The sequence below is a fragment of the Cajanus cajan genome, chromosome 7, assembly GCF_000230855.2.
Source record: "Cajanus cajan strain Asha chromosome 7, NIPB_CcT2T_4, whole genome shotgun sequence".
NCBI classification, from domain to species: domain Eukaryota; kingdom Viridiplantae; phylum Streptophyta; class Magnoliopsida; order Fabales; family Fabaceae; genus Cajanus; species Cajanus cajan.
In genome coordinates, this window is record NC_138523.1 from 20,565,283 (window position 1) to 20,583,928 (window position 18,646).

The window sequence follows — 18,646 nt, forward strand, 5'->3', positions numbered from 1 at the left end:
TTACTATAATAAAACAACTAAGAAGCATAAAATATAAACATCATCTAACCAAGAATTTTTATGCAATCAATACTTGAATATACATGCAACGATATATGTATAAGAGCATAAAAACTTAAAAATAGTCCCTACTTATAAAAGTTTGAAAACATCAAGTCCCTTAGTGAGATTACAACAAAATCCTATATACACGCACACATATACAAGTTCAAGAACTTAAACAACAATAAAAATCCTAAGTTGTCAGTCAAGCAACTATCTAACTGTATTAGAACAACCTCCATCAAAACATCACCATTTCCTGCATGGCCAAAACATCCCACTCACCCTCTAGTCTAGTTTTGACTTGCTCCCATAACAAGTATGATCATTGTAATCCAACATATGAAAAAATAAGAGCCAACTTATTTAAAAGATATCAACATATAAAATAGAGAGCAATAAGCCAACTATATAACAACTTCACCACAACAATATGCTCAACTTCATACAACACAAGTCACTACAACAAATGTGCTAAATAGCGGAGGTTATTTTTACGTTTAGTGGAGGTTTTTACCCTTCGCAAAGTAACCTGCAGAGGTTTCCAAAAATCTCCCCAGTTACATTCGCCGCAAGCAATTAGCAGCGTTTTTTAAAAACCTCTAGTATTGTGAATATTTAACGGCAATTTTGTTAAGGAGGTTTTAAACCTACACTAACAGTGGAGGTTTTAAACCTACACTAACAGTGGAGGTTTTTTAAAGGAGGTTTTAAAGCTACGCTAATTGATTGTAGATGTTTTTCGATGGAGGCTTTAAAACATGCTAACAGTAGAGGTTATTTAGTGGAGGTTTTATAGTAAATTAACTATACAAGTCATTAATCAATATATTTTTGTGGAGTTTCTAATCCTCCTTGTTTTCTTGTGTAAAATAGTTTTTATACTCATTTTAATCACATAATCGACATGTATTACGATTTCCCATTTTCACTTGTGATATTTATAAGAAACTTAATATAAAAAAATACTCATAAAATGGATGAAGAAATTCCATTGCTAATAACCAAAAACACAACATATAGTTCAAAGATTTATAATTCAAACTTCTATTATAAATCCAAGTACAACATAAAATCTATAACATTGTCAAATTAGCCTTATACTAAACTTTAAATCCAAAATACATTATCTGCAAACTAAGGGTTGCTAGTAGCAGATGATCCTCTTGCATCCAAAGGTGTATTAGGAACACTTGAAGCATCATTTGACTGAAATAAGAAAATAAAAAGCACTCAGTCAAGAAAAATGTATATAACAAATATTATATGATAATGATAATTCCAAACACCCATGACTATATTAGCCAAGGACCAAAACAGACCAACCAATTAATAACCAGCAACATAACCCATAGTTAAAACTAGAACTATAGACCAACAACTCCATGAAGCCAAAACCATAATAGCAACAACAAACTAGAGATGTGTAGTAGCCAACTAGTTCCCAACCCAATAACCAAGGACTGAGAGTAGTCCATTCAGACTCTGAACAACCAAAACTAGAATTGAACTAACAAAACATCCAGCCAAACCAAAAATTGCAATAGAAATCATATTGCAAACCATGCAGCCAAATATTATAAACCAACAAAGCAACCACCCAAACCAAAAATTGTAGTAGAAATCATGCAACAAACCATGTAGCCAAAGACCATGAACCAACAAAACAACCATTCTAACCGGAAACTATAGCAGAATCATGATATAAACCTTGCAACCAAAGAGTATGAACCAACAAAATAGCCACCAATACCAAACATTGCAGTAGAATCATGCTACAAACCATGTAGATAAAGATACCACACATATTATATAATAATGTATGCACATTAATTACTTACATTTGTTTCAGGAGTGAAATAACTAGCAAATTCTTCAGGGATCCTTCCTTCTTTCATTATCATGTAGGCCTTAAAAGCTTATTCTAAATTGTTGTATTTCTCTTACCATTGATTTGAAGATGGAAAGGCAACACCAGATGAAGAAGAGCTCAAGCTATAAATGCGAAGTCTTGTATTCCTAAATTAATGTATTAGAAGGAACAACACCCAATCCCATGCATCGTACTCTCCCGAAGTGCTTTGGCCCTAGCACTCTACGAACAACATCTAGGGGAGAAACTTTAGATTCATCAACTATGCTTTGAGTCAAACCTATTTCAATTTATTCCTACAAACATGTAATAAAATCAAATATAAAAATTTTTAAGATTAAACACAATCCTTGAAATCAATGTTTCTAAAGAAAAATTTACCACTATAGTCTTTGCTGCATCATTTACAAATGATCCATCTTTCCTTTTATGAGTTTCAATATATAATTGTCCACGACTTGGTACCTTCCCTGTTTCTAGCAACTAAGATAAATAAAGAGTGAGTAAATATTAAAAAAAAATTAATTAGTAAAGTTAACATTTAGTGTCATTACCAACTCCTTTCTTCTTCTAGGATTAGCTTTGGAGCCACCAATGTGTGGAATAACTTGCTTGCTTCGAATTTCTTTATTTATCTTACAAAGTTCCTATAGGCAAAGCAATTAAAACTTTTCAAATTCACATAGTAATCATATAATTAGCCAAAAAAAAAACAAATTAATATTTAAAACAATCAAATTTGTACCGATGTTGATGGTTTTTGACGATAATGAACAAAACGAGCCCATTGATCTTTATCTATGCCTATCGGCACATTTCTTATGATTTCATCTCTTGATTTGGTTATTTTGGTTGGATCATTGAATTCATTCCACAAGCTTTGCCTATTTGTAGCCCATTTCCTTCCCATACTCATTTTGCTATACCGTTTAGCACTAGCTTCATTAATCTTAAAATAAAATCGAGGCTAAAAAAAGTAAAAATTTGTAAATATCATATAAGATCTTGCATAAGCAAAATAATATAGAATATATGCAAACAAGTAAAGATAGAAAAAAAATATAAGTAGTTTAGAAATAAAAAATTATATATGACTAATTATCATACCTTTAAATTGTTTCAAAGCAATCATCAAAATAAGCTTTAGGTACGCTTGAAGGTCCAGACCACCTATCATAATCCATAGGAAATAACTTGCGATCAGCAGCCAATGTTCCAAGAAATCCAGCAAGCAAGGCTTGTGCTTCACCAATTGCTTGGCCTTGGTCATCAAAATCCACAATGATGTGTAACTCCCTAGGTAAGCTATTGACTTCCCTAACTTTCACCTTAATCTTCTTAACAGTGTCTTTAGAGTCTTAAACAATAAAAGAACTTAATAATAAGAAAAATTAATATAGTTTATATTATAATAATTATAAGTGAAAATACAATACTTATATACCTATTCAACAGTCCAACATTATGTAGACTCACGCCCAACATGAAGTCTAGTAGTTTCATCTTCTTGTGGAACTTTAGAAGTTGATACATGAGAAAGTGGGACATTAATAGTTGGGACTTCAAGAGCTTGTGAGGAATCACTTGGTGTGGAATGAATTTTAGGATTCATTACTAGAACAGAATGTGTTGGAGCTTGTGTCAAAGGTGCATCACATTGTGGTTGAGGTGCTGATTTTTGTGGATTTCTAAAACACTTCAACTTTGGCATGACTACATCAAGAGAAAAATAAATACAAAACAATTAAATTAAACATTATATACTATCAAAATTAAAAAAAGTTTAAAATAATAATTAAATGAAATAATGACAACATTTACAAGTCAAATTATTACCTTTAAAGAAGTGCAAAAGTAAATAAATATAGTCAAACAAGTGTGAATTTCTTGCTATTTTAGGATTCAAACTTTAATCAACTATATTATTATTTAGATGGTTTGTAGCCAATTGTACATATTGATCATCAAGCCTAGAAAATTGTTAAGCTCTTGCTCTTGGTATGACTCATTTTCATATGCATTTTCTTCTACTTCTTCTCCCATGTCATATAAATCTCTTGGCTTCATATGTACAACAACACTCCATCCTTTATTAACTACATCATCTACATAGTACACCATTTGTGCTTGAGATGCTTCAATGTATGGTTCATGTTCTTCACGATCGCCAACATGAATCAATCTATCAAAGTTAACACAACTAAAATTCCAACCGTCCTTTTTATACCCTCTATCTCGTGTAGTATCAGCCCATTTACATTTGAAAAGGATAACACTGAATCGACCATAGTAGTTAATCTCAATGATATCTTCCAACTTCCCATAATATGGTAAGTTTGCTTGCCTTAAGTTTCCATCAACGTTACTTGAAACACATGATGTGTTAGATGTTAAAAAAAACACCATTATTTTGTGTTTTTAATCCCTTTTCGCGAACCAAGGTTCGAAATTTGAACCCATTAATGTTATATGTAGTAAATCTTCTTGCATTATCCAAAAGTCCTCGTGCTAGAAACTTTAGATTAGTAGACATTTAACTCATTGTGTCTGGATTCATAATCTAGAAAAAATTGGAAGTCAAAATTTAAAACAAATATGGTATAAAAAGATATCTAACCACTAAATGACTACTCACCCGGTTTCTAAATCAATCAACAAACACTACAAGAAAAATACAAAATAGCGACCGAATTTAGCGACCGAAAATTATCGGTCGCTATTTTGCGACCGAATTAGCGACCGAATAGTTTAGCGACGGATTTAGCGACCGAATTTGATCAGTCGCTGTTTTGCGACGGAATTAGCGACGGATTTTATCGGTAGCAATAAAATCGGTCGCTAAATCAGTCGCTGTTTAATTTTGTTTCATGGGAACGTAGTTTGCGAGCGACCGATTTTGAAAAAATTATCAAAAAATTGCGACCGAATTAAATTCGGTAGCTAAACAATACAAACAAACTTAGCGACCGAATTAAAATCGGTCGCTAAATTTTTTTATTAAATTTTATGAATAGACTAAAATTACTCATTAAAGTTACACAGCCAGGTTTCGATCCTGGGTCCTGTGGGTAACCATGGGCCAACTACGAAACCGCTACGCCAGTTTGATTCATTGATATATTACTGAAAGTAATTATATATATATATATAATACAGAAGCTTATAATTTTTATTATCTTATAATTTAATATTATATTTCTTTTAATTATAAAATATAATAAATAAAATCTGTATCAGTTTCTTTGATAAAAATATTTAATTAAATTTTAAAAAAATATTTAATTATATTCTTTTGATTTAATAGTGGATTTGTTTTGATTATAATATTTTAATGTGTTTTATTTGAAATATTAGTTAAAATATTTTATTATCTTTTCATTTTAATTTATTGTAAAATAATTAGAATATTTAATTTAGTATCATTAAAAAAATAACTATTATAAGATTTAATTTATTTAATTTCATTATTTATTAAAAAGTGATAAAATATAATTTATTTTCAATTAATTTAATAAAATAAAAACTTTAAAATATATATTTAAAATCTGTAATAATTTATTAAATACAAATATTTAATTAATTTTAATATATACTAAATTTAATATTAGAAAATTTATTATGATTTGAATTATAATTTTTATAATCTTTTGATTTAATATTAGATATGTTTTGATTATAAAATATAATAAATAAAATCTAAAATCTGTAGCAATTTTTTTATACAAATATTTAATATCAGAATATTTATTATAATTTTAGTTATGATTTTTATAATCTTTTAATTTAATACTGGATTTGTTTTGATTATAATATTTTAATGTGTTTTATTTGAAATATCAGTTAAATTTTTTTTTTATTTTTTCATTTTAATTTATTGTAAAATAATTAGAATATTTAATTTAGTATCATTAAAAAAATAATCATTATAAGATTTAATTTATTTAATTTCATTATTTATTATAATTTTTTTAAGTCACTGTATTGATAAAAAAATATTTTTAATTAAATATATTTTCAAATTTTATTTAATTTATTATCATTCACTTACTTTATTAAAAAGTGATAAAATATAATTTATTTTCAATTAATTTAATAAAATAAAAACTTTAAAATATATATTTAAAATCTGTAATAATTTCTTAAATAAAAATATTTAATTAATTTTAATATATACTAAATTTAATATTAGAAAATTTATTAAGATTTTAGTTATAATTTTTATTATCTTTTGATTTAATATTGGATTTCTTTTGATTATAAAACATAGTAAATAATATCTAAAATCTGTATCAGTTTATTTGATAAAAAATATTTAATTAATTTTAATATATAATAAATTTAATATCAAATTATTTATTATGATTTGAGTTATAATTATTATAATCTTTTGAAAGGGACTCAACTATCATGTGTCATCCATCTGATGGAGAAGCATGGAAACATTTTGATAGGGTGCATTCGGAGTTTAGTAAAGAGCCTAGGAATGTCAGATTAGGCTTATGTGCAGATGGGTTTAATCCTTTTGGTCAATATGGAAAAACTTACTCTTGTTGGCCAGTTATCTTAACTCCATACAATCTTCCTCCTGGGATGTGCATGAAGAGAGAATTTATGTTCTTGACCATATTAATTCCAGGTCCATCAAATCCAAAATACAAGATTGATGTGTACTTGCAGCCACTTATAGATGAGTTGTGCACCTTATGGAATGATGGCACACTAACTTATGATGTGTCATTGAGGCAGAATTTCATGATGAAGGCTGCTTTGATGTGGACAATTAATGACTTTCCAGCTTATGGAATGTTGTCTGGTTGGTCGACTGCTGGGAGACTTGGTTGTCCTATTTGCATGGATAAATCAAAGGCATTCTCCCTTAAGAATAGTCGCAAGGTTTCTTATTTTGATTGCCATCGTCAATTTCTTCCACATAATCATCCATATAGGAAGAATAAAAATTCATTTAAGAAGAGGGTTATTGAGACCTCAAACCCTCCTCCACGTTTGTCTAGTCCTAATATATGGAAGCAAGTTGCTCATTTACCGCTTGCCCAAGATAGGGGAGATGAAAACCCTCCACATTATGGAGACAAACATAATTGGACAAAGCAAAGTATATTTTGGACCTTACCATATTGGAAAACACACCTTCTACGCCATAACATTGATGTCATGCACACAGAGAGAAATGTGTTTATGAATGTGTTTAACACTGTGATGGACATTAATGGGAGGACAAAGGATACTAACAATGCTCGATTGGATTTAGCAGAAATATGCAATCAAAGGGAACTTGAGTTGAAAGATGTTGGTCGTGGTAAACTTATCAAGCCTAAGGCAACATATGCATTGACTAAATCCCAAAGAGTAGCTATTTGTCAATGGGTCAAAGAACTAAAGTTACCTGATGGATATGCTTCTAACTTGGGTAGATGTGTTGTTATTAAGGAGGGAAAGTTACATGGAATGAAGAGTCATGATTGTCATGTTTTCATGCAACGATTGCTTCCAATTGCATTCGACTCGTTACCGAAACCTATTTGGAAGGTTCTTGTTGAACTTAGCCATTTTTTTAGGGAATTGACTTCTACTACACTAAATGTTGAGCAATTAAGAGTTATGGAAAATGACATACCTGTGTTGTTGTGTAAGTTGGAACAAATATTCCCACCAAGCTTCTTTGATTCAATGGAGCATCTTCCTATTCATCTTCCCTATGAGGCTAGGGTTGGTGGTCCAGTCCAATATAGTTGGATGTATCCTTTTGAGAGGTATAAAATTGATAATCAATTATATGTTTTCCTATTATTTTTTCAAATTTTTAACTAATGCATCCATATACCTTTCTAGGTTTTTACATTCCCTAAAAAACAAAGTCAAAAATAAGGCAAGGGTAGAGGCTTCGATCTGTGAAGCTTACTTAGTTGAGGAAACATCAACCTTTGCTTCCTACTACTATCCTTCTGAAATTGATACAAGAAGGACCAGAATGCCTCGTAATGTTGATGTAGATGAAGGTTCTATGTCTACTTGTTTTTCAATTTTTAACTACCTTGGTAAAGCGAGTGGAAAATCTACAAAATATTTCTTGGACCAACTAGACCTCAAAGCTGCTCATTTGTATGTTCTTCAAAATTGTGAAGAGGTTGAGCCATATTTAGAGTAAGTCAATGTTCAGTCCTTACATAACATCCACATAAATGTTAATGTTGTCATATTGTGTAGTTTGATTGATTTGTTTTTTACCATTGTAGTATTTATGTCAAATATTTAAGGAAACTCAACCCCATTGCTTCAGACGCTCAAGTTGGTCAGGAAATTTCATCAAATTTTCCTACATGGTTCAAAGAATATGTAGGTTAACATCAAATTTTCCTACATAAAATTTTATTTTCCCTTAATATATAACATTAATTGTTACATTTTTTAGGTTCTAAATTCTGATAATAATGTTCAAGATCCACTATTGCGTAATTTAGCATGGGGGCCTGTAGACCCCTAAAATTGTCCGGGTCGGAAATAAGACTCGAAGACTCTCAAAGATCGAAGGAAAGTCAGCCAGAAGGACTCCTAGAAGACCATAGCATGGCTATCTGTAGGTTTAGAGGTCTTAGAGTAGCTTAAAATAAGGAAGTGGAGGGAATGAAGCCCAATACGGCCGTACTAAACTTAATACGGCCGTATTGAAGCTTCAATATGGCCGCAGTGAACTCAATACGGCGTATTGAAGTTTCTGAAACTTCAATACGGCCGTACTGAAATCAATACGGCCGTATTGAAGCTTCAATACAGCCGCAGTGAACTCAATACGGCCTTATTGAAATTTCTGAGCTTCAATACGGCCGTATTGAACTCAATACGGCCGTATTGAAGTTCAAAAATTTCAATACGGCCGTATTGATTCTGTAGCCCGTATTGGGCCTGTTCCCTATAAATATGACGTCAATTGGACGTCATACCACACTTTGGAACATAGTTTTAACCCTCTCCTTGAGTATTCTGGGGTTTTTGAGCAGTGTTCTGCCCTAGAAATCACTCGGAGAGTTGATCCGACGAAGTTCTTGAGCCTCGAGCCATTTTGCTTGAGGATCAAACCTAGTCGAAGGGAAATCCTCCGGATTTCCGTAGTCAAAAGTTTTTAGGAAGGAGCGAGCGAGCTTGTAGAGCGAGGGAACGCCAAAAAGCTTCCCAGTTTTACGAAATATATAAAAGCACGCTTCAAAGGTTTCTTCTTAAAGTCCTTCCTTTTACTGCTTTCTGTGTGCATATTTAAACTGTCATCATGTAGATAGTTAATTTATAATTGCTTAGAATAAATAGGGGTAATCTAGTAATTTTACACTGTTATTTTAGAAATAATTTGTCATAGGGAACCCGAAAGGGGCGCTGTGGGGTGCTAACACCTTCCCCACGCGTAACCGACTCCCTTACCCAACTCTGGTTGTAATGGCCAAAGTTGATTTATAAAATCAATTGCCTTATCCCTTTTTCCAATGTTTTGAGTAAAACATTGGTGGCGACTCCACGAACCCTTTTACTACGAAAACCACTAATCCATGGAGGGTCCCGCTTGGGATTAACATGGATTGGTGAGACATTTAATAAATAAATTGGATAAGATCGACAAGGTCTCAGTTTGAGAACAAGTCGTTCTAATAATCCAATACATTTTCAAAACTAAAATAAAAGCGAGCTCGACCGTCTTCGCGACCGCCGAGGCCCGTTTGGGCCGGTGGCGACAGATGGCGACTCCACTGGGGAAGCCTCGAGAGTCAGTCCCATTTAGTGACAGATTATTTTTAACAAATAATAGTTAAAATTACTTTATTACCCCTCACTTGTATGATAACATGTTTATCTATTTGGCTTTAATAACTGTTGTATTTTTAAATTTACGCAATTGTTTGAAATAAAAACTGCACACAAACCTTTGCACACAACAGTTCCCTCTATACCCGGGGGCATGAGTGATTAACCATAGGGAGTGGATGTTAGTACGGCCGGTTGTCGAATGGGTCTATAGGTGCCCGTAGACCGTTGTCGGAAAACATCACTCAAGGTGATAACCATGAACTTGAGTCCGACGGTGCGTTGGAGCTTTCCATCGACCTACGATGAGAGGAATTGGGTCCCTATAATGGGGGCACCTTGGGGGCCTCAGACCGGTGAGAACAGTTAGAACCTACCTTGAATATGCACCATTTCTGCAGGATACCCCTACCTCGTGATTCGCTCGTGACTGTTCGTGGATGAGTGAATTGTTTGTGTAAATGCTTATGTGCAATTGTTTGTGCATTAATAATAAACCTCGTGATAAGGTCTAAAGAATAATCCCCATGCATGAAAAAACCATGACATGAGAGGAAAGACCATGTGTGAAAATATAATAAAAGTGAGGAGCATGTGCATCATTACCAATAAAGATATCATGCATCCTCATAAACCATGCATTCTAGGTTCACCAATACCTCTTGACATGAGTAAAAGTGACCCATAATTATCGAGATTCTCCTTTGAGGAGAGATCATAAGTCAAGGAGGGTGGTAACACTCTGTTTTAAAAAGGCAGCGCCTTAAAAATGGAGGGTTATCAAGCTCATGTCAAGAGCGTATTCATTCCATAAATTAATTAGATTAAATATTCATTTTTAGAAAGTGGCTGGTCATCTCTCTGTCCTCACACGCGCAAAGAAAATCAAGAAAATGGAAGCGCTAGAGGAACAAAACAAGAAGCTCACGACCGAGCTTTCACAGCTCAAAGAGCAGATGGCGCAAATGTTGGAACTCATGCGTCACCATAACATTCATGGATCTCATCACAGTGACCATGGGTCCCATCATGAGGGAGAGGAGGAAGAGCATGAAAAAGATCCTCCACACGCTGTACCCCTTGGGGCTGGAATTATGATTAAAGAGCCCGAAGTATCAAAGGAACAATTCCACGCCCTCGAGGATCGGCTAAGGGCTATGGAGGGGCATGATTTTGACATCAAGGATGCCGCCGACATGTGCTTGGTGAGGGACATCCAATTCCCTCCCAAATTTAAAGTGCCAGATTTCCCAAAATATGTGGGATCGACTTGCCCCAAAAGTCATCTCTCCATGTATTGCCGAAAAATGGCTGCATATGCTACCAATGAAAAGCTCTTAATTCATTGCTTTCAAGAGAGCTTGGCTGAAACTGCACTCAATTGGTATATGCAGCTGGATGGAAATCAAGTGTGCACATGGAGGCAGTTGGCCGACGCCTTTCTCAAGCGCTATAAGTATAACATCGACCTAACACCCGATAGGTCTGATCTTCAAGCCTTGAGTAAGAAAAATGATGAATCTTTCAAGGCGTATGCCCAACGATGGAGGGAGTTGGCGGCACAGATAGAGCCCCCGCTGTCGGATAAGGAGACGGTGTCCTTATTCATCAACTCGTTGACTGGTCCCTATTACGATAAAATGATAGGGAACACAACGACACTCTTCTCGGACATCATCACCATTGGGGAGAGAGTGGAACAAGGACTTAAAAGTGGGAAGCTGGCTAAGCCTTCCCAATCATTCGAAGCTAAGAAGACCTTCGGGAAGAAGAAGGAGGGAGGAGTCAACGCCATAACCATTTCTTCATCTTCTTCCACTTCGAAGTCAGGAAGATCGCAATTCACCCCTGTGAAGAAGTTTGATAAACTTCCGACCACTTATAGCGATCTCCTGCCGAAGCTAGTAGAAGCCAAACTTCTAGCTTATGTTCCACCAAGGAAGATCGACCCACCTTACCCCGATTGGTACAAGCCACAAGACAAATGTTTATACCATTCGGGGGCACCAGGGCATTCAACAGAGAAATGCCTAACTCTCAAATATAAGGTCCAAGACCTTATCGATGCTGGGTGGGTCACTTTCGATTCGACAGCACCCGACGTGAGCAAGAATCCTCTACCAAAGCAGGAGTAGAGAATGGCAAGCCACAATAGGGCCCCTCCATATTTTTCTTTTATTTTAGGGACTCGTGATCAGTACCCGAGATCATGAGAACCTTTTCATGTAAATAAGGGTCTTTGTACAAAATTCAATACATATCAATAAAGAGGCATATTTCACACATTATTCTCTTATTTTGTTCTTTTCTCTCTCTCTCATTAACATTAATAAATTCTAAACCTAAACAGAACCAATAAAATAATTATGTCTGTAATTGTTCGCTCGGACCGGGATCCAAAATTTGAGGACGAATGGGTTGAGCTGGACAGTGATGACGAGGCCATCTTTACGGATCTGAAAAGACTGCTAGATTAAGAAGCTCGTCTACTCCAATCATGTTAAGAGAAATTGGAGACTGTGAATTTGGGGGCAGGGCCGAAAGATAAAAGAGGTCAATATTGGTACCCATATCAGTGATGAAATAAGGACACATGTTTCCACTATGATTATAATAAAATCATTCTTTCTCATTGCTTCTTTTCTTGCTTATAATGAAATTCTAAACCACATTTTTTTCAACCCTGTTTGAATAAACATGAATGAGGTTAAAATCATCTTAATAATAATAAACCCACATCATTTTTATGTGGAAGTGTGTGTGACAACTTGGAGCACCTTCCCTTGGCCTCAATAAGTGCCATCATGGATAAAGAAATCCTAAAGATAATAAGCTCGGCAGGAAACCCAAAAAGGGGACTGCGTAAAAATAAAAGCAAAAGACCCGCTAGGAATCCCACAAAAGGGTGACCTAGGCAAAAGTTAGGGTTACAAAATAATGAACAAAAACAAAAGCCCGCTAAAACTCCACAAATGGGTGTTTTAGGCAAAAGTTAGGGCAAAAGAAAAACAAAATAAATCCATGATGGTACCATCAATTGAATTCAACAAGGGGCTCAAGAAAAGCTATCCAAGTTGTCAAAGCACAATCATTAATAACAAAGATGTGCTTAACTTCATAAAGTGTTTAATCGAACAAGCCTAAACACATAAGCCTACCTCGGCTAACCATTCTTACAAAAACCATTTTTGAAAAGTAAATCCCCTCTAAAACACAAACTTCAGAATAAAAAATATCTTTCCCTTCTTTTCTCTCTTGTCCCAAAAGATTTTAGAATAATCTAGTGGAAGCATGGAGAAATAAATCATCACTGATCTGAACAACAAAATGGTGGAAGAACTGTGCCAAGAATTCAAGATCCAACACCACAATTCTTCCCCATATCGGCCAAAGATGAATGGGGCAGTCGAGGCAACCAATAAGAACATCAAAAAATAGTGCAAAAGATGGTTGTCTCATTTAAAGACTGACACGAGATGTTACCCTTCGCTCCTCATGGCTATAGGACTTCAGTACGTCCATTTACAGGAGCTACTCCATTCTCACTCGTTTATGGGGTGGAGGCAGTTCTACCCATCGAAGTCGAGATACTCTATCTAAGGGTAATCATGGAAACAAAACTTTCCGAGGCAGAATGGGTTCAAAGCCAATATGACCAGTTGAACCCTATCAAAAAGAAACGGCTGAACGCCATATGCCATGGTCAAGCCTATCAGAGGAAGATCAAAAAGGCTTTTGACAAGAAAGTCCACCCTCGAGTCTACCATGAGGGAGAGTTGGTAATGAAGAAATTACTACCAACTCAAAAAGGGCAAAATCGGAAAGTGTGCCCCAAATCACGGAGGACCATACGTGGTAAAACGAGCCTTCTCAGGAGAAGCATTGATTCTCACAAACATGGACGGAGAAGAACTTCGATACCCAGTCAACATTGACGTGGTAAAGAAGTACTATGCTTGAAGACGTTGCTTGCATAGGCCTGCTAGGATGAAAACCCAAAAAAGGCGTCCTAGGCAAAAGTTAAGGCAAAATAAAAAGCCCGCCAGTACAAGGGTACTAGGCAAAATAACGGCAAAATTACCCCGTTAGGATACGTCCTAAGCAAAAGTTAGGGGCAAAAGAATAAGATATAAAAACAAAGCAAGCAACGATCACTTGAACCGAAAACCGAAAGGCGGTTCAAGTGATAATCTTCTAGAAGCAAGCGTCTTGCAGTATCTACACTCCTGGCTCAGGCATCTCACCCGAAACGATTAGGGGAACGGGAAGAGCGACAATTACAGATATAATTGTTTAAGCCAAAAATGTATAGCCTACCTTGGCCAGCCATTCTTCAGAAATTTCCTTCTGTATATCTTTCTGTAAAAACACTTGTGAATATCAATAAAAATATCCATTTGTTTCTTTTCTTTCTTGACCATGTGATTATGCCTCTGAATTGGTTTTTCATAAAAATTGTACGAAATTCCATTAATAATCGGTCAATAAAAGAAAATTGGAGGGGTTCCTGTAAAATCCATAATCTCCTGCATAAAGGCTCACAAAAATACTCCCTCGCGTCAATGACAGAAAGTCCTCCGAGAAGAAGAGGATAGGGAGAGCCACTCACTTTTCTAAATAAATGAACAAAAATAAAAAAATTGTATTGCATTTGTGCATCACACACACATTAGTTGCACATTCAAAGACCTTATCATGAGGCAACCGCATAAAATAGAAAAATAGAAAATTGCTTGTGTATGACAGCAGCAAACAAAATGCAAAGATTCAAAAAATCAACAGCGTCATACAGAATAACTGAGCCTGGAGAGGCTTGCCGAAAGAATACTCTCAGAATAACTGAGCCTGGAGAGGCTTGCCGAAAGAATACTCTCAAAATAACTGAGCCTGGAGAGGCTTGCCGAAAGAATACTCTCAGAATAACTGAGCCTGGAGAGGCTTGCCGAAAGAATACTCTCAAAATAACTGAGCCTGGAGAGACTTGCCGAAAGAATACTCTCAGAATAACTGAGCCTGGAGAGGCTTGCCGAAAGAATACTCTCAGAATAACTGAGCCTGGAGAGGCTTGCCGAAAGAATACTCTCAGAATAACTGAGCCTGGAGAGGCTTGCCGAAAGAATACTCTCAGAATAACTGAGCCTGGAGAGGCTTGCCGAAAGAATACTCTCAGAATAACTGAGTCTGGAGAGGCTTGCCGAAAGAATACTCTCAGAATAACTGAGCCTGGAGAGGCTTGCCGAAATAATACTCTCTCAAAATAACTGAGCCTGGAGAGGCTTGCCGAAATAATACTCTTTCATAATAACTGAATTTAATTTCTTTAGCACTTTTAATTTCTGTACAGCAAAAGCCAAAAACATAAAAAAGGCAAAATACAGAAAAAGCCAAATCAGAAGAAAAGGCAAAATACAGAAAAAGCCGAAAATAAAAAAGGCAAGGATATAGAAAATCCAACAAACAGTTTGTACAGAATAACTAAGCCTGGAGAGGCTTACCAAAATAATACTCCACATCCTCCACAGTATGCAGAATAACTGAGCCTGGAGAGGCTCGCAGAAATAATACTCCCCAGAGAAACCCCAACTCAAGCTCACGGAACAAATTCCCCAGCGAGAGCTATCAAAGCAAGATCGACTAAATTCCCAATGGAAGCACGATCGCCCAAGCAAAATATCCAAGTCAAAGGACTTAAACTTCCTCAGTGAAGATAGCTCTCCAGCTCAAGCGTTGAGTGAGACTAAGCCTGCAGAGGCTTCCTAAATAATACTCTGGGATACATAAGATCCCCAAATCCCCAGTCGCCTACTCAAGAGGCATTCCTACAAAAAGAAAAAAAATCAAAAATTTCAATAAATATTCCCCAAGCGGAATGCGGCACTCAGCCAAACACTGAACATCAAGATAATTCGCCTACTTAGAGGCACTTCTTCAAAAAGAGAAAATCGAAAAGATCAATAATAATTCCCCAAGTGGAATCCGGCTCTTAGCCAAACATCAAGCGTCAAGATGATACGCCTAACAGAAGAGGCTAATCAAAATGAATGACAAAATCCCCAGCGGATAATAGCCTACACAGAGGCAACAAAATCCAAAAATCAGAAAGAGTCACCCGAATAAGGATAACCGGGATACTCCACTAACGTCAAAGGACGTCAGCCAAACATAAGGCATCGCTCAATTCAAGAAGAGCATCTGTGTCTACACCCCAAGGAGTCAGAAATTCCCCATGGGTACCAACAATGCAATGCAAGTTGGGGCACAGGAACCTATGAATGACTGCACATCCCCTAGACGGATCCCTGCGTTATCCAGCCCTCAGTGGCACAAAAATCAAAAATAACCGTCGAAGCAGCATCGTGGACTGTGGAGACAAAATCAACATCCAGAATCCCCAGCGGATAACAGCCTACACAGAGGCAACACAATCAGAAAAATCAAAGAGAGACACCCGAATAAGGACAACCGGGATACTCCACTCACGTCAAAAGGACGTCAGCCAAACATAAGGCATCGCTCAACTCAGAGAGAGAGCATCTGTGTCTACACCCCAAGGAGTCAAAATTCCCATGGGTACCAACTAAGCAATGCAAGTTGGGACACAAGAACCTATGAATGACTGCACATCCCCTAGACGGATCCCTGCGTTATCCAGCCCTCAGCGGCACAAAATCAGAAAAACAAACCGTCGAAGCAGCATTGTGGACTGTGGAGACAAACTATACTCAACTACCTCATTTTGAGAGGCAAAGTCTGGAGAGACGATACTCAAACGAAGTCTGGAGAGACGATACTCAAACAAAGTCTGGAGAGACGATACTCAAACAAAGTCTGGAGAGACAGTACTCAAACAAAGTCTGGAGAGACGATACTCAAACAAAGTCTGGAGAGACAGTACTCAAACAAAGTCTGGAGAGACGATACTCAAACAAAGTCTGGAGAGACAGTACTCAAACAAAGTCTAGAGAGACGATACTCAAACAAAGTCTGGAGAGACGATACTCAAACAAAGTCTGGAGAGACAGTACTCAAACAAAGTCTGGAGAGACGATACTCAAACAAAGTCTGGAGAGACAGTACTCAAACAAAGTCTGGAGAGACAGTACTCAAACAAAGTCTGGAGAGACGATACTCAAACAAAGTCTGGAGAGACGGTACTCAAACAAAGTCTGGAGAGACGATACTCAAGGTCTGGAGAGACAGTACTCAAGGTCTGGAGAGACAGTACTCAAGGTCTGGAGAGACAGTACTCAAGGTCTGGAGAGACAGTACTCAAGGTCTGGAGAGACAATACTCAGCCATCAGCGTCGTCAGAAGCACGTTGGTGTTAAACTTGGCTACCAAGGTTGTCAGAAGCGCCGAGGTATGCAACAACCTGGAGAGGCTACTCAACAATTTTCCACCGGAAGACGCTACAAGTCAGAAGGTTGGCACATCACCCGGACAATTGGGTCAACTCCTTTACTTGTCAGCCGGTACACCAAAAGACCGTTTGACTAAGTAAAGGGGGGGCAGCTGTAGACCCCTAAAATTGTCCGGGTCGGAAATAAGACTCGAAGACTCTCAAAGATCGAAGGAAAGTCAGCCAGAAGGACTCCTAGAAGACCATAGGATGGCTATCTGTAGGTTTAGAGGTCTTAGAGTAGCTTAAAATAAGGAAGTGGAGGGAATGAAGCCCAATACGGCCGTACTAAACTTAATACGGCCGTATTGAAGCTTCAATATGGCCGCAGTGAACTCAATACGGCGTATTGAAGTTTCTGAAACTTCAATACGGCCGTACTGAAATCAATACGGCCGTATTGAAGCTTCAATACAGCCGCAGTGAACTCAATACGGCCTTATTGAAATTTCTGAGCTTCAATACGGCCGTATTGAACTCAATACGGCCGTATTGAAGTTCAAAAATTTCAATACGGCCGTATTGATTCTGTAGCCCGTATTGGGCCTGTTCCCTATAAATATGACGTCAATTGGACGTCATACCACACTTTGGAACATAGTTTTAACCCTCTCCTTGAGTATTCTGGGGTTTTTGAGCAGTGTTCTGCCCTAGAAATCACTCGGAGAGTTGAGCCGACGAAGTTCTTGAGCCTCGAGCCATTTTGCTTGAGGATCAAACCTAGTCGAAGGGAAATCCTCCGGATTTCCGTAGTCAAAAGTTTTTAGGAAGGAGCGAGCGAGCTTGTAGAGCGAGGGAACGCCAAAAAGCTTCCCAGTTTTACGAAATATATAAAAGCACGCTTCAAAGGTTTCTTCTTAAAGTCCTTCCTTTTACTGCTTTCTGTGTGCATATTTAAACTGTCATCATGTAGATAGTTAATTTATAATTGCTTAGAATAAATAGGGGTAATCTAGTAATTTTACACTGTTATTTTAGAAATAATCTGTCATAGGGAACCCGAAAGGGGCGCTGTGGGGTGCTAACACCTTCCCCACGCGTAACCGACTCCCTTACCCAACTCTGGTTGTAATGGCCAAAGTTGATTTATAAAATCAATTGCCTTATCCCTTTTTCCAATGTTTTGAGTAAAACATTGGTGGCGACTCCACGAACCCTTTTACTACGAAAACCACTAATCCATGGAGGGTCCCGCTTGGGATTAACATGGATTGGTGAGACATTTAATAAATAAATTGGATAAGATCGACAAGGTCTCAGTTTGAGAACAAGTCGTTCTAATAATCCAATACATTTTCAAAACTAAAATAAAAGCGAGCTCGACCGTCTTCGCGACCGCCGAGGCCCGTTTGGGCCGGTGGCGACAGGGCCCAAGCTAAAGGTTGAATCATGGCCTATTTACACTATCAATGGATATAAATTCCACACTCTTCTTTGGGGTCAAGGCATGAATTCATCTAATTGTGGTGTTTGGGTACGAGGAACTAGTGGTCAATTAGAATCTGACTTTTATGGAAAATTGA

General features: G+C 36.7%; 1 protein-coding gene across 1 annotated transcript; it reads left to right on the forward strand.

Moving 5' to 3' along the window:
* Positions 1-6,322: 6,322 nt before the first annotated feature.
* Positions 6,323-8,417, forward strand: LOC145949898 (uncharacterized). Its single transcript, XM_083060799.1, has 4 exons — positions 6,323-7,686; positions 7,766-8,077; positions 8,170-8,269; positions 8,346-8,417. Exons 1-4 carry the CDS (start codon positions 6,323-6,325, stop codon positions 8,415-8,417), a joined length of 1,848 nt encoding a protein of 615 aa, XP_082916925.1.
* Positions 8,418-18,646: the final 10,229 nt, after the last annotated feature.